This window comes from Phalacrocorax carbo, chromosome 1 (assembly GCF_963921805.1).
Source record: "Phalacrocorax carbo chromosome 1, bPhaCar2.1, whole genome shotgun sequence".
NCBI lineage: Eukaryota > Metazoa > Chordata > Aves > Suliformes > Phalacrocoracidae > Phalacrocorax > Phalacrocorax carbo.
The window spans coordinates 54288775-54307987 of NC_087513.1; the positions used below are offsets into that span (position 1 = coordinate 54288775).

A 19213-nucleotide genomic window follows, 5' to 3' on the forward strand; every position below is an offset into this window, starting at 1 on the left:
GGCGCGGAGAGGGGAGGGGTGGCGTGCATGGGCAGTGCGCCTCTCCAGCATGGCTACAGTGCTGTCCCGGGCGCTGAAGCTGCCGGGTAAGGGGTCCGCACCTGCGGGACGGAGTGCCGGGTTGCACCGGGCCGGGGCAGGGCAGCGCAGGGCGGCCAGGGCCGGGCCCGGCCCTGGGCAGGCGCGGCTGCCGCTGCCTGGGGGCGGTGGGTGAGTCGCCATGGTGATGTGGCGATGTGGGGGTCCCCGGGTCCCGTGGCGGAGGGAGGGCCGCAGGGGACAGGGCAGCGCCTGGGGGCTCCGGGGGCGGCGTGTGTGGCGGCGGCGGCGGGGGGCTGGGGCTGGGCCGGGCGGCGGCCCTGTGAGGAGCCGCGCCGGGACCGCGCGGGAGGAGGCGCCGGGTCCCGCAGGCCGCGCAGAGCGGGGCACAGGGCTCAAGGCGGCCGCCACCACCGCGAGAAACCGCTAGTCCCCCTCTGATCCGCTCCTGACGGGTTTTACCCCAAAAAAACAACAGGCCAGGAGTTCAGTAAGTGCCACTGCAATTACCCAGGTAAACGCTTACAGTCCGCCTACCACCTCTGCGTGCCTTCCAGCCAGAGATCTTCAGCGAGATGAAAGGATATTAAAGCATAAGGGACTATTGTGCAAGGGAACCGTATCTTTCAAAGATAAGGCAGCAAGCAGCAGTCCAACAACTGTTCTCTTTAGCGGGGAGATTAAAAAGGAATGAAAGTATGTTGTGAAACCAGATCTTGGAGTGTGGTGGTTGCTTTTGGATGGACTGGAGACGGTGCTAATGCACCTGGCTGTGCTAACCCAACAGGAAAGTGCCTCCTTGCTCCTCCTGACCATGTCTGGCCTTTTGGACAGCTGTGGGACAGAGACAGGCCCCACCTATGTGCTGCTCAGGGATGGCTTCACCCCGGCACCACACACCACTAGGGTCCTGTAGTGCCCCAGTCTGTGAAGCTCCACTCAATGGGTAGGTCGCACTTTCATCCTCCATCGGTCCCTGAAGATCACAGTAATGTCTTCGTGGCCCTTCCCGCTAGCTTTTAGTAACCCGTACCAGGAGTCCATATGTTTTAGTTTATGTAATGCCTTTTAGATCTCATTCAAAGAAGTTTTGTTTGCAAATTAATTTCTTCCTGGTTTTATATATATGTTTGTCTAAACGGAAGGAATACATTTTACACAAAACTTGCTTAGGAAAAGTGCGAACTGGTGGGTATAAGTGTGTGTATCAGGGTGTGACCACTGGGGAACTGTACAATAACAAGTACACATCTCTTCTGGGACCTCTGGAACCGGCATGGGTCTATTTGATATCTGCTGTTGGGAGGCACTGATCTGGAAAAGAGCACAGGCCTTGCAACTGCAGTTAAGAAAACAGTTCCTGCGTCAGTTCTCAGGTTAAATTGCCTATATCATACCTTGTTTGTGTGGTTAACTCTTGAAAAATGCAGCTTTCAACAGCAATGAGAAAGCAAAAGGCTTTCTGCTATAGCTGGTTTTTTCCTGTTGCATCTCATTAAATTAATTACATCAATATGTGGCAACTTATCTCCCCACGGGTTTAGAGATATGTCTGCAGTACCCAGTGACTGCTGCCTGCCAACTGTCAGCTGGGAAAAAAAAGAAAAATAAACAGAACATGAAGTGAGTACAAAGGATACTGGAACCAATATGTCATCATTGGAATAATGCACTGAAAATTGTGCTTGTCTAAACTCCAAGATCTGCTCTTTTCACTCCAAAGTGAGTGTAAAGAAAAGCCTTTCCAGTACATCAAAACCAGAGTTAATATCTGTCAAGCCATCAGCACTAGAAATTAGTATTTCGTTATGAGTGGGACCTGATTCCAACACAGATCACCTCACAGATGCCTCCTGTCCAAATCATGATCACATGATTCATCTTTTCTTCTTTGAGAGGTCACATTCTTCTACTGCAATAGTGGCAAGAGCTGCCAGTTCAAAAAGTGCTATTAGGCAAATGCACAGGGGATTTTTGAAGTCATAAAGTGCAGTCTGGAGTCCAGCTGCCCTTCAAAGTTGATAAGCTTAGGGCATTTTCTCTCTCCTCTGCCTTTGAAAACCTCCTCCTTCAGTATTTGCTTTTTATTCCAATGCGTGCAAAAAAAAAATAAATCCAGGGTAACATGACCAGTAACTTAACCACAGACCACAAGCAACAGTTCCTCAGATTGATTGTAACCACAGGCCGCTGACTGGGAACCTCTGTTTTATCACTGGTGCCGTGGAAAAAAACACAATACAATTTAGAGCAGCTGAGAACAGAAGCAGTTTATTTACTATAGCTGCAGGAAAGAACACAGAGCAGCAGGACTCTGCCGATATGAACTCTGTCCTTGTAAAGTAGATGCAAGTTTTATATATGCTTAGAGTTGCTGTGCAAAAGACAGATAAGGAGATGTGAGTTATACAGATCTGTTACATACATAAGGCCACAGAACTGCTCTGGGTAGGTCTGGAGTCTGTTTTCTCTATCACAGGGACTAATTTATCATCAAGGTTACTCAGTGATTAACATTTCAGGAGATAGGGTGAGAGTTTGACCAAGAAGCTGACTCGGGTCTTAGCGTTTCTGCTTCCACAATGGAAAGCTGAAAACTGCATGGAGTATTGGATTTTTCTGACAGCTGATCACTTGCAACAGAAGCAGTTTTAGCTTTCTCTTGATGGACAAACTGTCTTCCTCCAGCCTGAGCCATGTTGACCAGAAAGGAAAGAATTTGGTTCTGAAGCACTTATCAATAAATCATAATTCTCTAGATGGTGTGAGACTACCCTTGTTTTCATACATTCTTTACTGCTTTTTATGTCTCTCTATTTATGCTTTTCTGTTGAAAAATCATTTGGGATTGATTAGTGGAATCTAGGTGTGGTATCCCTCCTTCCCACAGCAAGGGACTGAAAACTCAGATGAAGACCCCTGTTCCTTCTGCTCTCTCTCCAGCCAGGTGAATCATGAGTTATGTATTCTCTGCACCACAGAACAGCCTTGGGAGGCCAGGCTGAGCACGTCCTCACCAGCCCTCCAGATGCATTCCCAAAACACCTACAGATCAATGGTTAGGGCGCTCTCTGAACAGTGGGAGATGAGCATTTGAATCCTCTGAGGTGAGATACGCAGATGGGTTTCCCATGCACTAGGGGAGTGCTCCAACAGGCATTGTTAAATGGCAGGGTCTTCCCTCCTCTTGACTTAAAAAAAAATCGGCAGGGCATTTTATGCCTGACCTTACTAAGTGGTTGTGCCTTGTGAGAGTGCCAACTAACCTCTTAAGGAAAGGTAGCGAGAAGGAATGCCAGTTTCTGGTTTCTGGTCAGGCTTAGGCATGAAATAAGACTGAGCAGCTCTCTGCTTTATAGCTGTCCTATAACTCAGTAGATCCTTTCCTATGTAGGTCACCAAAAGCTGTAAGACATTACTGGTGTAGTGGCTGTTTTCTAGCCTCTGATCAGGGGTTCTCAGCAGGAAAGGTGTTCCTGTTACAGATCGTCTGTGGTTGACACCACTGTCAATGTTGCCAACATCTCAATCCCTGCCAGTTCAAGGAGTGGGTGAGCCATAGTTTCAAGTTTCTTCCTGTCTCCTAGAGATCCAGAACAAAACTGTTCTAGATAAAGCTCATTCCTATTGATGCTTTTAGTTGCCCCAAGGATGAACAGCAGGTTTCAGTCTTTTGGGTTGACTGGAATTAAAATAATTGAACAAATGTCAGTATATCTGAAGTGTAAGTATGCTGCTGGGTTGTTTTACTCAAAGCACACCGGTTTCCAAAACCGGGAGCAGTCTGGTTAACATAATTGTCTGACTTTGACTTCCCAGGCTGAATACCATTTACTCTTGGGCCAGCAGCATTTGCTTTTCATACCACTCTGACCTGGCTTGAACTGGCACATCTGGGTCTGTAGTGAGAAGCTGCAAATATGCTGCCAGCGAGTCCTCTCTGGAATTCCTTGTTTTCGCTGAGTACTCTTTCAGCAACTTGTCAGCACAACCTACTGTATAGACATCTGGGAAATTCACACTGTGCTGTCACTGCAATCTCTGAGCAGAAAGCTGTGTGCCACCGAAGTCGGTGGCCTTCTGTGCTGCTCACAGGACAGAGCCAAGGTTACCAAGACTTCCCGAAAAGCCCACACTTTGAATGCATGTTTAGGGCAGATCTATGTGAAATAATGCAGTGTCTCACAGGTGTACACTGCGCCGTCCCATAGGAATGTAGAATCTTTTAGCTGGGTGCTCTACCTCCACAAGAAACAGGTTTTTGGAGTGTATATATACACCAGATTGTTTTGACCTAAGTCTTTTGTAGAAGCCTCTAGTTCAAAAAGGAAGGGTTTGATTTAAATACGTGATCTCGTTGGATATCTTTATTTCCCTCAGTTCAGTGTGGCTGGGTTGTCCTGGCTGCTCCACTTGGCATAGGGCATTTGGCCTTTAGTGGGATTGACAGTTTTTCTTAAATCCTAAAATTGACACTGAATACCATTTTTAAGTGGTACAGGAACGGGGAGTGAAGGTCCTTTCATGGAGCAAGAAAAGGCCCACATGCTTGCAAAATAGATTCTAGATGATGCAAAATAGGTGCATTGCACTAACTAGATGCTGCAGTACGTCTGTAACTGAGTCTGCTTTTAACAGGAAAACCAGAAGAAAGGCATACTATCTTATACAGGAAGAATAATCATGAAAGCCCTTAAATTTCCGCTCTGTAAATCCTTCCCATCATCTTAGTGTCTGAGAGTAGTTACAGCTTGCATATTTTTGCTTATTATTTATGCCTTGCATGTATCACTTAAAGCATCTTCGGGCACAAGTTATCTCCTGTCTCGGGTCAGCTTTAGGCAAAGGAAAATGAGGCAGCAAAGTCCCTCCCTGGAATAGGAGAGAGAGAGAAGTAGACTAAGACCCTGCAATCATCAGAGGAGTGGCCATGGCTCCATGCCCAGCCTGGTGGCACAGGGCAGCTCCCTGAGACGTGATCCTCCACTCGTAGCTGAGGGCAGTGAGTCTGTGTGATGTTGCCTGCTCCCATAAACAGATGGCCCTGGCCTTATGCCGGTACGTACAATGGGGCTCTGCAGCTGCCCTTGTCACACTCCCTGTGCCTGTCTAGGGCTTGGGGGAGAAGTCATCCACGTGCCAGGCATCCTTGGGAAGAGACACCTAAAGCTAAGCTACTTTCTTGTACCACCACCTGAAGGCATCAGTACTAAGTTATCTATCTTGGCAAGGCCAAACAAAAGCTGTCGGCTCTGGTGGGAGCAGGAACAGAGCAGGAGCACTGTGGTTTCCTACAGCAGGGGCTGGAGCACTCCCTCTCGCAGTGCTGAGCCATGCAGAGAAGGTGGTGTCTTAGAGGGGCAGCCCTGATTCCTTCAGACACCAGCATGTTACTGTCCCAAAAGTGCAAAATCACTTTGCCCTCATCTTCAGGGAGCTGATACTCATTTTTACCAGCATTGCAGAGAAGCCATGTGCAGTGCTCTATCCCTTCTGTCCGTCAAGAAGGACAACAGCAGATGTGGCACACTGGAAGGCAGCAGTGCTGCTTGGACCAGGTAGGAGGAGGGGGAAAACGTGTTGTGGAGGGAAGCCCCCTCAGAGAACACACTACAGGTGAAGAGGGGCTGTGTCGGGATTAAAGACTGGCAAATGCTAAAGGAGGTCAGCATCTGAAGTTGAGAGTACTGCAGTTTAGGTACTCAGAGCGTTAAGCATGACTTCATGTCAGTGTGTCTCATTACCAAACAGGAAATTATTAGAATTAAATCAGCCATGATTTCCATATTTATATGCATACATACGTGTGTATATATGTTTATAGATATTATATAAATATACCTTTATCCTGGGGAAATAAACCGTGGCATCGTTTCTCCTGCAGCTGCTACTCTGAAAGGTGGACAGACCCTGTCTTTTCTCTCACACTTCTCACTTGGATCCATGCAAAATGCAGACTGCACTGTCATCCCTAATGTATCACTCTCCACTGCAGCCTTTTCTCCACTGAGAACCTGCAAAAGTGAGGAACTCATGCTTTATTGTCTCTCTCCATCTTTTTCCTCAGGAAAGAAGAGCCCAGACCTTGGGGAATACGATCCCCTCACTCAGGCTGACAGTGATGAAAGTGAAGATGACCTGGTACTCAACATCCAGAAGAATGGGGGCGTCAAGAACGGGAAGAGCCCCCCTGAGGAAGTGCAGGACCCTGACTCTGATGTGGAGGTTGGGATGACAAAGCAGCACACGTCAGAGAGTGCACCTGAAGGTTATACTGCAGAGGCGGCTGGGAGTTTGGAGCAGAAGGTTGCTCCCTCCCTCATGCCATACCTGCGCACAGCGATCTTTTTGCTCACTGTGGTGATCTCGATGATTCTTGTGTTGGTGTGCGCATTTCTAATTCCCTGTCCCCCTAGAGACTTGCATAACACCTGGAACCGCAACCTAGGTCAGGGAGCAGGTGAGAAAGCCCCAGGAACAGCATCTGGCGTGGGGGAGGTGGCAGCTCCCAGGCTGGGCATCGGCGGGAGAGACCTATCTGGGAGAGCCAGGTCAGAGCAGAGGCCCTTCCTCACCACTGCAGATGCTCCGAGGTAATGGACATGCGTCTGTGTCCTCAGTCTTCAAGTGGAGACCTGTGAAATCTGGCATCAGTAAATAACAGTGCCACAAAATCTTGTTTCTGTCAACACCAAAAAGCATTTTGACTCTTCTCCCATCCTGCCTTTTTGTCCGGGTGGTGTACATTGTGTCCAGATGGAGATGGCCCGGCCCACTTTAAAGACATAGCACTTTCCTCTCTACATCCTGGGTTTCACCAGCACCTCCACACTGAAGTGTATGGGTGTGTTCGGGAGGAGAGGGATAGAAGTTTTTGTGTCTTCTAACTGGCTTAACTAACCTTATTTCTTTTGTCTTCTTGTCCTGCTTGAATCCATAAATCGACATTCGGGATCTTTTGTCATCCTGTATGGGCCACTGGTAACATTTCTAAAGTATCTCCCGTTCTGACTTCTGCAGTAAAGTAACAGTGGTTTGTGAAATAATTTCTGCCAGGTCTAGATATGTCTCTCCCTCCTTGCTTTCTGCCCCTGGCTTCCAAATCTAAGACTTTCATAAGATATGTAGCTTCCACATCACCTCAGAAAATGAAGTGGGAAGCAGAAATCTTTTTCTGTTGGCTCCTCCATTTTTCCCTTTCCTTTCTGTGACCCAGATGCTACATTTCTGCATTCCCATGCAATGAAAGGTCTTGCTGTGGTGTGAGCTGCCTGGCTTTGGTGGTTCCCTAGCAGACTCTGTGAGGTCTGGGTGTCCATGAGTCTCTTTTCTGGGCCACCCCTCCTCTCCTAGTGTGGAAAATGGGCTGGGTAGCCTTTTTGACAACAGCGCGGTGATTCTCTCTGACTGTTGCAGGTGGTGTGTTATCCCCGCTGGAGCTGTGTGATGTGAACGGCGATGGACTCCCTGACATCCTCATTGTCTTCACTGCCTTGATGAATGCTAGCGTCATGGGTAAGCACTGCAGCTCCTTCCCATTCCTCTTTCTCTGTGTGTCAGTACGGACCTTTGTATGTTTGCATGGGAAGAGTTCCTGCCACTGCAAATCCACTGCATTGCTCTTTTCAGAGTTCCTTAAAATGGCTGGTGTACTGTGCCTGTGTTTTGTCATGCTGCTCATAATTTTCATTGCAAGCCTGTGCTCCGGTACCTGTTGGGTCAGCATCATCTATTTCGCCTTAGCTTATCTTGGGGCAAGTGCATCTCTTTGTCTTGTATTTGTGCATGCTTGGTTTGGGAGCAGAAATAAAGCTGTCAGAAAGCACTGCTCTACAAATAGTGATTGGAAATAAGGTGGGTTTTTTACCCCCTTATTATCTCTCAGAGACCTTCACAAAAGAGCTCAGTCTACCTCCATTCTACAGACATACAGGTGGAAGCATAAAGGGAAGCGGCTTGACAAAGGTGACAGATGAGATTCCGTGGTAGAGTCTCAACTCTTTCCTGATATGTGGTCCAGTGTCCTGGTCATTACCAAGGGTAATTGGCGACAGAAACAGTGATGGCAGAGCTGATTGTTGGAGCGCTCTGGTTCTTCTGAACTAGCCAGTTGCTTGCCAACAGGGAGCATTATGGATTTTTTTAAAGCAGCTGTAGGTCAGTGTTGCAGGAAACATCTTCACCTTGCTGCCTTTTTCTCCAGGTCACTCCATATACTTGCCAGGCTCCAAATCATTGTTAATTCACAGCTAATAGATTGGCCGATGGTGGGTAAGCTGTTGTGCCTGGATGTTTAGCAGGTATTGCCCTGCTTCCTTCTGCTGGCTGCTTTTGCTTTCTCTGTTAACCCTCACACCCCTCAGGTACTATAGCAGCAGCCTGCTGATACCACCCACTGTTATACAGGGGCTGTCAAGTTCGGTGGTGTTCTGTTGCTTTGGGCTTCTGAAGTCCTGGAGGTTCCCAGCTGCCTGCTGTACTGCAGCTGTGAGCTGCATTCAGGAGTTAGTTGTTCTTGGTTCCTATCAACCCAGTGAAGAGAATATAGTCTGGGGCAAGCCCTTAGCATAAGCCAGATGATTTTCAGTTTGAGAAGAGAGTAGTTTGATTCAGAGGGTGGGTTCAGACTTGCTTTTAGCCAGTGGCCCAGATATGCCCTTTGTGTAGTCAGGTTGTGTGTTGTTTTGCTAGTAAGACAGGAGTCAGCTGGGACTGATGTTATTTTGAAATCACAGAATCACAGGTTGGAAGGGACCTCAGGGATCATCTAGTCCAACCTTTCTAGGAAGAGCACAGTCTAGACAAGATGGCCCAGCACCCTGTCCAGCTGAATCTTAAAAGTGTCCAATGTGGCCAAGTCAACCACTTCCCTGGGTAGATTATTCCAATGGTTGACTGTTCTCCCTGTGAAAAATTTTCCTCTCATGTCCAGTCGGAATGTATGGGAGTTCATCTTAAACTGTGATACGAGCATACCAGGCGGAGATTACAGTAACCACAATTATGTCTGAGGGCAGGGTGAGATAAAAGTTGCTTACATTTGGAATCGGAGCCAACAGTCAGTCAAAACAGCATAAAGCACTTGGTTTTTTACAATTATTTTGTGCTAACTGGTGAATTAGGAAAAGAGCCTTGAGTTAGACCAATTGGTTGCATTCAGTCTGTTTTTCACAATAATAAAACTAATTTGTAAAACAAAGGAAAAAGCTCTCATATTGCCAGTCACCTCCTGCTGCTCCAGAATTGCAAACAACCCAGGACTTTCACATGAGGTGGTATCTGCTGTGGGAGTCACTTAAGGTTTCCCCTTGGTACCAGCAGTTGTCTTGAGGGAGAGTGGATCAGAAGGATCAGTCTGGTTTGACAACAGTGCATTTCACACCAGGAAGTCAGCAAAACTGGGGAGGTTGTTCCCAGGATCTTGGTTCCTCTGTGCCCAGCTGACCATGTTTCTTGCTATGAGTTTTGGTCCAACCTCCATGATTGTCTGTGCTGTTGGCTGACAGTCCAACTTGTCCAAAGATCACTGCTAGGCTCTGCAGGCAGAGAGACTCAGCTATGGAGTGGGGTTTGACCTTTGCTTTCAGGCAGTGTAGATGAGGGTGGCTTGAGCCACTCAGCTGTAGGAGCTAGAGCTGGAACTCAAGTGCAAAGACCAAAAGCAGCACAGACATAGCCTCTGAAGCCAAGGGATTTCACTGTCTCTTTCCTGCCTCTTCCAGGTGTATCTAGGCCCTCTGTAACTGTGGTGGCCCTTTCTGGTATGAATGGCAGCACCTTGTGGTCCATTCAGCTTCCAGAGGAGACTCGGAGTGTGCAGTGCAAAGGGCTGTCACTGGGGGCACCTGCGGACCCTGTCTGCCTTGTTACTGGAACATCAAAATTCCTCAGCCTTCTCAGTGCCTCCACAGGTAAAGTCAACTACCAGCATTCGACATATGCTACTGCTTTTTTTGTGTGTTCTTTAAAGGACTAGTAAGCATGAATGATTCAGCACTGGCACTTCATGGTAGCTTTTATATAGCGGCACACAGGAAGGAGTCAAAACACTAATAAGTTTCTAGTTACATAGGATAAGAGAAGCCAAACCATTGCTGCTCTGTAGCAGCATCTTCATCCTACCATCTCAGAACATTTCAAAGAGTTAATCTTATCCTGTAGCATCCCCATGGCATAAAGGATATGTAAAGTCTGTTCTCATCAACATTGAGCTGTTAATACAACTCAGCACCTACCTAACAGCACTGAAAAGCTGTTGAGAAGTTATATAAGGACATGTGCTACAGCCAGGAAACCTTCCAGAGAAATTAGGCCCATAGAAGAATTGAATAGATGTGAATGAATATTGCATTTTTAAACACTTGATCATGTGCACCTCCATTCTCTGATTGCTCTTTGTTCTACCACATTAATTCACTGGTAGAAATATTCATAGGTGGGTGTAGGGATGTTTTTGGAATCAGACCAGAGATTGGAGGCATACAAGAAACCTTGGGTTTAAGTGACAGACCCAGGCAATGAGCAGTGACACTTACCTTGCAGATGCTTTTAGGGTCCAGATTACTTGCACAGTGTTTCCATGGTCAGGACCATAGGCTGTGTCCTTTACTAGCAGTTGTAGTTTATTAATGTGCACAACTGTTTGCAGGTCTGGCCTTTGGTTTCCTTTGCCATGCAGTGGCCAACCCTATCCTACACAGCAGCAGCCACAGAAAAGCATCTTTAAACTCTGATTGAAAAAACAGAAGTCTAGGCAGAAGAATCATGCAAAAATAAAAGCATTGAATTTTATTTTGCCTTTTTTTGGGTGTTTATTTGCCAATTTGCAAATCAGGTTTTACTGAGTTTCCAGCTGGGTCCGTGCTGGACTGCTGAACCATTTGACATCACGGCTGCTAACATGCTTTCACCCTGAGGTAGAGTGAGCATGCCATGCTGGAGTGGCTGTTTGCTGCTGGGAATTTAACTGAGATGCAGATTTGCACTTTGAATATGAGAACTACCCATCTGTTCACTTTCCTGGCATCTGTCTACAGGCTTTACCGCTGCTGAGGAAAACAACTGCTGTCCTGCAGAGCGGCACTCTCATTTAGGTTCTCCTTCCAAGAGTGAACCTCAAATGTTCTCTGCTATTTCAGGAACTGTTTTGGACTCAGGTCTTTCTAGAGAGATGCTAAGAAGGAAGCACAGGAGGACTTGAGGCATGACTCAAAGACAATCTGAAGAAATGCTGGGGGAAGAACTTTGCTTCCCACTGCAGCTTGTCTTTCCTCTTCTCAGAGAATAGGGGAAACAAACTCTCTTGCTCCCTTCTTCAAGAAGGTTTTGTGGAACCTTCTGGGGATGTTTGCTGGTTCCCCAAGTGCTGCATGTCTCTCTCATCCTGTTCTTCCCACAGGCAAGACCATCTGGACACTGAACTCCATCCACCTTTCAAGTGGGATCCTGGCTGCACCAGCTGCAACTCTTCCGGATGTAGATGGAGATGGGATTAGGGATATTGTTGTTCTGGCTCTCAAAGAGACACAGGTACAGAATATCCCTGCCCAAGGGGTGTTTGAAAGGACCTTGACTATCTAGAGGAAGAACAGGGAGCCTGATGTGGAAAGGCTGTAACAGCAGCTGCAAAAGCCCCTAATCTTCATTCCCTTAGAATTCCCTGAAAAACACCCTTTTTCTTTCAATAGGTTAGAGCAGTGAGATCAAGCAATAAGGACCCTATCTGCATTTCTTCTCAGCTGGAAATGAACAGAAGGGTTGTTATTTACCCCTTGCTGAGACTTGAGAATTATCTGTTTCTGTTGAGTGAAGCTTGGTTTCAAGTGAGTGTTTAGCAGCAGTGTAGGGAGCCATTTTGAGATAGATCTCTGGAGAAAGGAGCATTCAGCTTATCCAAAAGAAAGAAATACTTGTGTGATTAATTCAGATGCAGATTTCCTCTGTGCTCATCCCTCCCCATAATTCTAGCATTAACATTGTTAGAGGAGTTCAGGTGTTTGAAGTCACTTCAATCTTTGATGCATTTGCAGCAAGAGAAAAGCATGAATGGAAGACACCCAGGAAGCCAGACTGAGCAAAGAGAAAGAGACCACTAGCTAGGCCTTGATTTGGGGGGAAGGAGCAATGGAGCTTCATGCTGTGGGGACCAGGGAAGATTCTGAGAGCACAAGTGCATGAAAGCACTGCTAAAAATCTCTATATGTCTCTCTTTGCAGCCTGATGTGTTTTTCATCTTAGTGTCAGGAAAGACTGGGACTGCTTTGGGTGGGCCTGTGAAGTACAGCACCAATGGAGAAGGGAAAGTGATTGGACCCCAGGTCCACATCACCAGCCGGGGAGCCATCTACATCCTGTTTGGTTTTGGTAAGATGCACCTTGCCTTTCCAGCACTTCACCTTACCGAGAAAACAATCTTTTTACCTAAAATGGCCCAGAGCGTCTCTGGGATATTCCTACCATGCCGTCTGCTGTAAAAGCTAGGAGTAGAGGGCATGGGAATAAGTCTTACTGTCATGGTGTGGAAAAGTACAGGAGCACCGATACCTGGTAGCCTGGAATACCTTGGAGTTTCCCAAAGGCACATAATGCCCAGGAAGTTCCAGCTCTGGGTGTTTCTTTGCCTTCTACCACAACTGCAGTGGTCCCAATGACCCTCTGTGCGACTAGGGAGTTAACTTTTGCAGGCAGGATTCTTCATCTTTTACTCATCCTGGTAGGTAATGTCCAAGCAGTTGCCCTGAGGGATATCTTTACCCAAGCCAGAAACCGGGACAGCTTTCCTGCAATGCTGCAGCAGGAGGAGCCGGAGTGGGAAAAGCGCAGATCTGTCAACCTGTCAGAGCTCATTGATATTTACAGGTAGGAGATGTACTTGTCCTCTTGCTTCTGCTGGGAGAGGAAGGGGAGGGTTGGCACCTCTTAGTGCTTCTGGAGATGTCCTCCTTTTCATTGTCCAGTTGATACATGCTATGGGGAATCCGTTGTTTCCTCCCCATCCTGTGGTTATCCTAGCAAAAGAAGTGCAGAGTATGATAAAAGGGAGTCTTTTGCTTCTCCTGCTCCTTGTTCCTTTCTTCCATCCCCTGTGCATACCTGGAGGAAAAAAAAATTGTGTTCCCAGCTAATGGAGTCCCTTTAGGAAGCTCAGTCTGTGCATAGCATTGTGGGCCTGGATTTCTCATCTCCCCCTTCTTTACTGCCAAATTGTGGTCAAGGTCAGCCTGGGTAGGAATAAAGGGAGGGCCCAAACACCATCCTTTTTGTAGTAACTCAAGATGTTCAGAAGACCCCACACCTGAATTTAGCCTACTTAACTGAGGAACCCCCAAAGGAAGCTAAGCTCCATCACTGGGGTGATGGGCTTCTCCAAGAATAGGTCAAATCTGAGGTAGGATGAATTGCCTTGTGGACAGGCAGGTAGTGCTGAGGTGTGCAGATACAAGCCTCGGAATCTCCTCTCTGCTTTCCATTTGTCCCAGTGGGGGTGTTGACTTCCTGCAGACGATGAAGACACCTGACACAAACTGCAGCAACCTGCTCATCACAACCAAAGAGTCCTTGATCCTCCTGCGGGGACAGGACCTGGAGCCCCGCTGGACCCTGGATCTGCAGAACATCAGCAGGTTACATACTGGGAACACTTTTCTGTCCTATTTCTTCCTGTACCATTTCCTGCCTTTCACTTGTAAGCACATGTGCTCCTTAGAAAGCAATTGAGAAGAATTCTCCAAGTCTGCAGAGACATCTAAGAACTGTAAGAAATCTAAGAACTGGAGGTGTGCAGGTGCATTGCTGGGCAAGTGAGGAGGGCAGGGGGAGCAAGGAACAGAAGGCTGGAAACTTGAGCTGTGTGCTTGTGAGTGATCGCAAATAAGGGGCTTGATTCAGGTACCCAACATTGATGTCATGGGAATGTCATGGCACTGGAATTCAGGAGATTGCTGGTGTGTGGTTCAGTCAGTCTGCTGTCCAGGGCTGCCACTTGCCAGCTCAGTGGAGAGGAGCGGTTGCATTAGTGATGTTAAGTATCTAGGGAAGGTGTCTGAGTATGGCCCACAGATCTTAATGTTCCTTGAAAGTTGAAAATGAGCACTTGAATGGCAGTCAGCACACCATCTATACTAAATGTAAACCTTAAAATAATACTGCTCATCCTCTAATTTCACACATGGAAATTGAGTAATTTGCCAGATCTCGTGGGTTGATAATAACCAGCAATTTCAGGTTGCCCAGTGTTAAATATTTGCAAAGGGCAGTTGGGCACAGTTGAGGGAAATTATGTGGGAAACAAATTGCTTGCTCTTCTATCTGGAGGAAAGAAAGCAGCTCTCAGCTCAGTGTTAGCTGCCTGTCAAGAGCATCTATAGGAAGAAAGCATTGGAACTTTATTAAACAAAAAAACCCTGGTGTTCAGGTGTTCAACTAGGTTTGATATTCAGATAATGTCAACATTCTGATGGGTGACATAAACAATGGCTTTATGAATGGCTTATGGCTAGTTGATTGTGCTGTGGGGAAAGGAGATGGACTAAAAGTGGTTTGGGTCCAGAGTCTGCAGAGTTCTGGATGTGTCTGTGAACTAGTTTAAAGGGTGAGTACTGAGCAAAGCTGGTTCATAGATGCTGTAAAATCAGTTATACACAAGAAATTTCTAAATGGATCCACTAATGAATTGGAAAATTTCTGTGGGTTCAAATCAAGAAGGGTTGAAAACTGTTTTACCTGTTCCATTCACAGAATCAGAGTATGGCTGAGGTTGGAAGGCACCTCTGCAGATTGCCTAGTCCAACCTACCTGCTCAAGCAGTCTCAGCTAGAGCAAGTTGCTCAGGGCTATGTGCTGTCACGTTTTAAATATCTCTTAAGAATGAAGACTCCACAACCTCTCTGGGCAACCAGTATTCCAGGTTGATGCACTCCAGCCCTGTTTTTTCTGGTTCTGTGACCTTCCAAGGGACAGAGTATAACACATGTGCAGGAGCTGCCAGATAGGCATTGAAGAACAATGAAAGCAATTCTTGTTCAAGGCTACTGTGCTAAAGTCCTGGACTGCCTGTTTTCTTGGAGTTAAAAGAGATTAAATCTTGTAGACTGAATATATTGTGGACAAGCATTTATTTAAGAGAGTATTTTTTTTAAGACTTAGAGAAGTTCTGCTTAAGCAACACAGGCTGGGGGACAAATTCATCTCAGGGCTGTCACCACAGAGTCAAACAGACTGAAATCCAGTTCCTCATCAGACAAAACTTAAAGAGCCAGCTGAGAGCTCCGCTTTTCCTGGGTAAACCTGCCCCAAGCGCACCACTCCAGCCAGGCAGACTGAGTCCAGCCCTTTAGGAACAGTCTCCAAGGAAAACAGCTTGGCTGCTGCAGATGTGCTGTTTCCAGATAGCTTTTGACAAGATCTCTGGAAAACCATAAAGGAGAATCAGTAGTCATAAAACAAGAGTGAAGTTCAGAGACCATGAAATTGAGTAAGCCGTTGAAAATTGTGTTGTAAATGGATGTTTCAGATGAGAGAGGATTAATAGCAGGTTGTTGTGGGGATTACTGTTGGGCAGGAATAATTACTAACCTTCTGGTTCATTTGAGAAAATGCCCTGGGGATTTTTCAGTTGATTGGTAGCATCTAAAATACATGTGTCTCTCTGTATTCGGTATGTGGGGTCTGCTGCTGACTGTAACCCATAAGGTACATGAGAAGAGGCACCTTAAGAGAGGTTTTAAGTTTGTGCCCATAGGATAGAACTACCCACTACTTCCTTTTGCTACTGGAGAGCTTTTAAGCTATAGGAGTGTCCCATGATACTGCATTGAAAGCATTGGTTCTGATTGCCAAAGGTGTCTGTAAAGCGAATGACATTGATGTAGTAAGTATAAATAGTCAACCCACTGCTGTACTGTGGCATTGCTGTTCAGGAACCATTTTGGTGTGCACCTTTTAAAGGGGAGGCTGGGAAAAAAATGGAGAAAAGGGCTGGCAAAATATGCTTTAGCATGGAAGATTTAAGTCAGTGGGTTTATATGATCAAAGAGAAGCCTGAGAGGTGAGTTCATAAGCATGTGTAAGTAATAGGAGCTAACAGGCATTTTAATCTTGCCATAGCAAGAAGTGCCTTGGAGTGAAAGCCATTCACGTTCAAGAAAATGAAAATGCAGGCATGTTTCTTTGGGTGAGATTAATCATTAGAACTGACTGTCACGAGAAGTGATGAGTTCATCTCATCTTTGTATTTCCATAGCAAGCCTCATGGCTGGTAGATATAGTCAAAGTCAGCCTACTGATACTTGGTTAATTGGGTGAAACACAGTAATCTGTCATAAACAAGAGGGGGAGGACATATTCTGATGGTCCTGCCATGCCATAAAATCTCTCATTCTCTGAATTTTGAGGAACCGTGCTTATTCAGAACCTTGTGTCTATCTGTGGTGAATTTAAGGAAGACAGAGATAAGACTCAGAAAGCCAAAGGCAAGCAAGGTGGTTAGAAAACAGTTATAATGAGAGATATTCAGTAATAGTGTTATGTTACCCAGAAGGGAGAGGATGAGAGGGGACTTCATTTAAACTGCTGAAGGTTATAAAAAGGCTTGTAAAACTGCCAAAAGTAAGAAAACAAAGAATCATGGGATGACATTAATGGAGAGTATATTAAGTGCCTTTTCACACAGCTAAGGCAGCCTGGGAAATACACTTTCAGCAGGAGATCAAATCTGCCGATGCATTTTGAAAGGGCTGGGTAATTTTTTATGACCATAGCAAAACTGTACAGGTTCTCATGCTAAGGAAAGAATAATAGAGTCATGTCACAGGGTGATAAACAGATATCTGCACAGCCCAGCAAGGGATGCCTCCCACACAGATGACTCTGAAGAACGGCTAACAAGCACCATGGACTGCTTGATCATTTTTCACTTTTCTGATCCATCAACAAATGGTTCCTGACACTCAGAACAGTTCTGAGTGGATGAAAGATCTTATTTGGCATGGCAAATCCTGCCTTTTTAAGAGGCAGAGTGGAGGATGAAAGCAATTGTGCTGCCTCCATCTGAAATCCCTTATTTTCTACCATGTGGCTGAGTATTTCTTTTTCCAAATCTGCAGCCAGCCTGTACCAGGTTACTTTGGTGCTGACCAAACTCTGGACTTCATGCTGCAAGCACAGACCGGAGATGGGAAGAAAAAGGTAAAACAGGTGAAGGCAAGGAGGGCAGTGGCAGCATAGGAGTGAGGGAGGTTGGGTAGAAAGGGACAATCATTCCTGCTCCTTGCTCTTCCCATATCTGTGGCTGACACTCATCATGTGGCCACAGGCATGAAAGGGAGCAGCACAGGCTATGCCACTGCAATGGGGCTCTGTACATCCACATCTGGACACCATTAATGCTAGATCTCTCCCCTGCCTTGAGGTGGTGGTGATAGATGGCAAATCCGGCCTCCCTGTTTGGAACCAGGAACTCCCATGGCAGAAGCAACAACTTGATGCACTGTCAGTCATGACTTTGGACAAGAAGTCTGTTTTTCTCTTTTGGGCTGATGAAGCGCAGCCGGTATTACAAAGTTTGGTGAGCAAGCATCCTTTCTTCATTTTGTGGTTTCTCTGTGAGGCATGTGCAGTCTTAGTCTTTTATTCCTAATGTAATTGAGCTTTAAACCTGCCATTTAAGAAGGCAGGGACACTTTCTCCTCTTGCTTGCTTTGACACTCTGCCTTCTCTGAGCTTGAACACAGAAGTTTTTTTATGCAAATTCTTCACCAGAAAGCTTTATTGACAGAAAGTTTGCATCCACAAAACCAAAACTTTCTGCATGAATTTCATTTTTTTTTCCTGCAACACTGAGATAGTTTTACTGCAGATTTTTTCCCAGCTCCAGAGCGCTGCTTCTCTACACGCAGACACACAGGTCAGCATGGGAGACTCAAACTTCCAGACTATAGCTTTGCCCATCAGGCTGGTTTTGACAGAGCCAAATCTCAACCTTACCAAACAGAAGTTGCAGGGCAAATTCTGTTTCAGAAAAAAAAAAAACTTTGCAGGATTTCATCTCTGTAAAACCATAGAGGTTTTGATTCTCTGATCCATGTAAAGGCAGTGCAGTGTCAGAAAACTTTATTTCTTTGGCAAAGCTAGACTCCTCTGCTAGCCAGCTGTAATATTTTTGTCTGTCCTTTATTCCAACAGCAACCTGGTCCCAGACCTGAGCGCCCAGGGCTGCACCACCTCTATCTCCTCCATCCTGTTTTTCCTACAGTCCTTTTGGACCTCACCAATGCAACAGACAAAGTCATTGCTTCAGCAGGTGAGTACAAATGGAGGATAAACTACCTAAGCTAAAGGAAATGTGGAGGGAGAGGTAGCTGTGAGAAACAATTGGTTGTAGTTATGCCTTTAAAGGTAGCACCTGAGGTCCACCACACATAAGGCCAGTAATGGGAAATAAGGTTCATCTTCCTCCTGAAGGAAGGTTCTGTCCAACCCCTACTTTGCAAATAAAAGACCTAGCAAGTTTCTTGCACATATTTAAGCAAGGAAAGGTCTGAGTTTGATTTCATGCATGTTTTACACCAGAGAAGTTCCCTGGCTTTCCGTGGAGCTATTTATGATTTAAGGCAGTGCATGAAGAAGCACTATGAAACTTTTCTCTGTCACCTCAGATACACTTCTGCCTTTGTTGGCCGCCTTCTCCTGCTTTCTGGAATAGCAGCTGTGCTGCTGCTTCTTTTTTGTTTTTGAAAAGGGGAATCCAAAATATTTAAATGTGTGTTTTCAGGGAGAAGTAGATCTGGATTTAACATCTATACAAGATTGAACAGTCCCTGTTGGATTTCCTTCCTCTTTCTAAAGCAGTTCAACCAACAGCCAGCCTATTGAGCATGGCAGGATGTGGGATAAAAGATCAGTTCATCCAGCACTGAATCCAGTAGGCCAGGAAGCATAGAAAAGCTGCTACTAGTGATACATCTAATTGGATTTGTATCAAAAATCCAGTACAGTTAAGAACAAACAGAATATCAGTTTTAGAGGGGTGTGTTAAAAACTGGGATTTCTGAGGTCTGTACAGATCATTCTGCAGTGACTGGAGTGAACTGACTTGCCCATGCATTACCAGTTTCCCCTTCTGTAGAGGTAAAACAATATCTGCTAACAGGTGTAGGAAAGTTCTCTGAAAAACTGC

At 46.0% G+C, this 19213-nt stretch overlaps 1 protein-coding gene across 2 annotated transcripts in view; it reads left to right on the forward strand.

Moving 5' to 3' along the window:
- The window catches only part of FAM234B (family with sequence similarity 234 member B), a 22207-nt gene continuing 2994 nt past the window's right edge, over positions 1–19213 (forward strand). Inside the window, exons 1-11 of one of the 2 annotated variants that reach the window (XM_064452807.1) lie at positions 1–86; positions 6107–6499; positions 7456–7554; positions 9762–9950; positions 11438–11568; positions 12255–12402; positions 12756–12897; positions 13518–13661; positions 17142–17223; positions 17447–17602; positions 18220–18337. In XM_064452807.1, coding sequence (XP_064308877.1) covers positions 50–86; positions 6107–6499; positions 7456–7554; positions 9762–9950; positions 11438–11568; positions 12255–12402; positions 12756–12897; positions 13518–13661; positions 17142–17223; positions 17447–17602; positions 18220–18337 — 1639 coding nt within the window. In that variant the 5' untranslated portion in view covers positions 1–49. The remainder of the gene's footprint in view (positions 87–6106; positions 6500–7455; positions 7555–9761; positions 9951–11437; positions 11569–12254; positions 12403–12755; positions 12898–13517; positions 13662–17141; positions 17224–17446; positions 17603–18219; positions 18338–19213) is intronic. The other variant, XM_064452815.1, reaches the window with a different exon arrangement.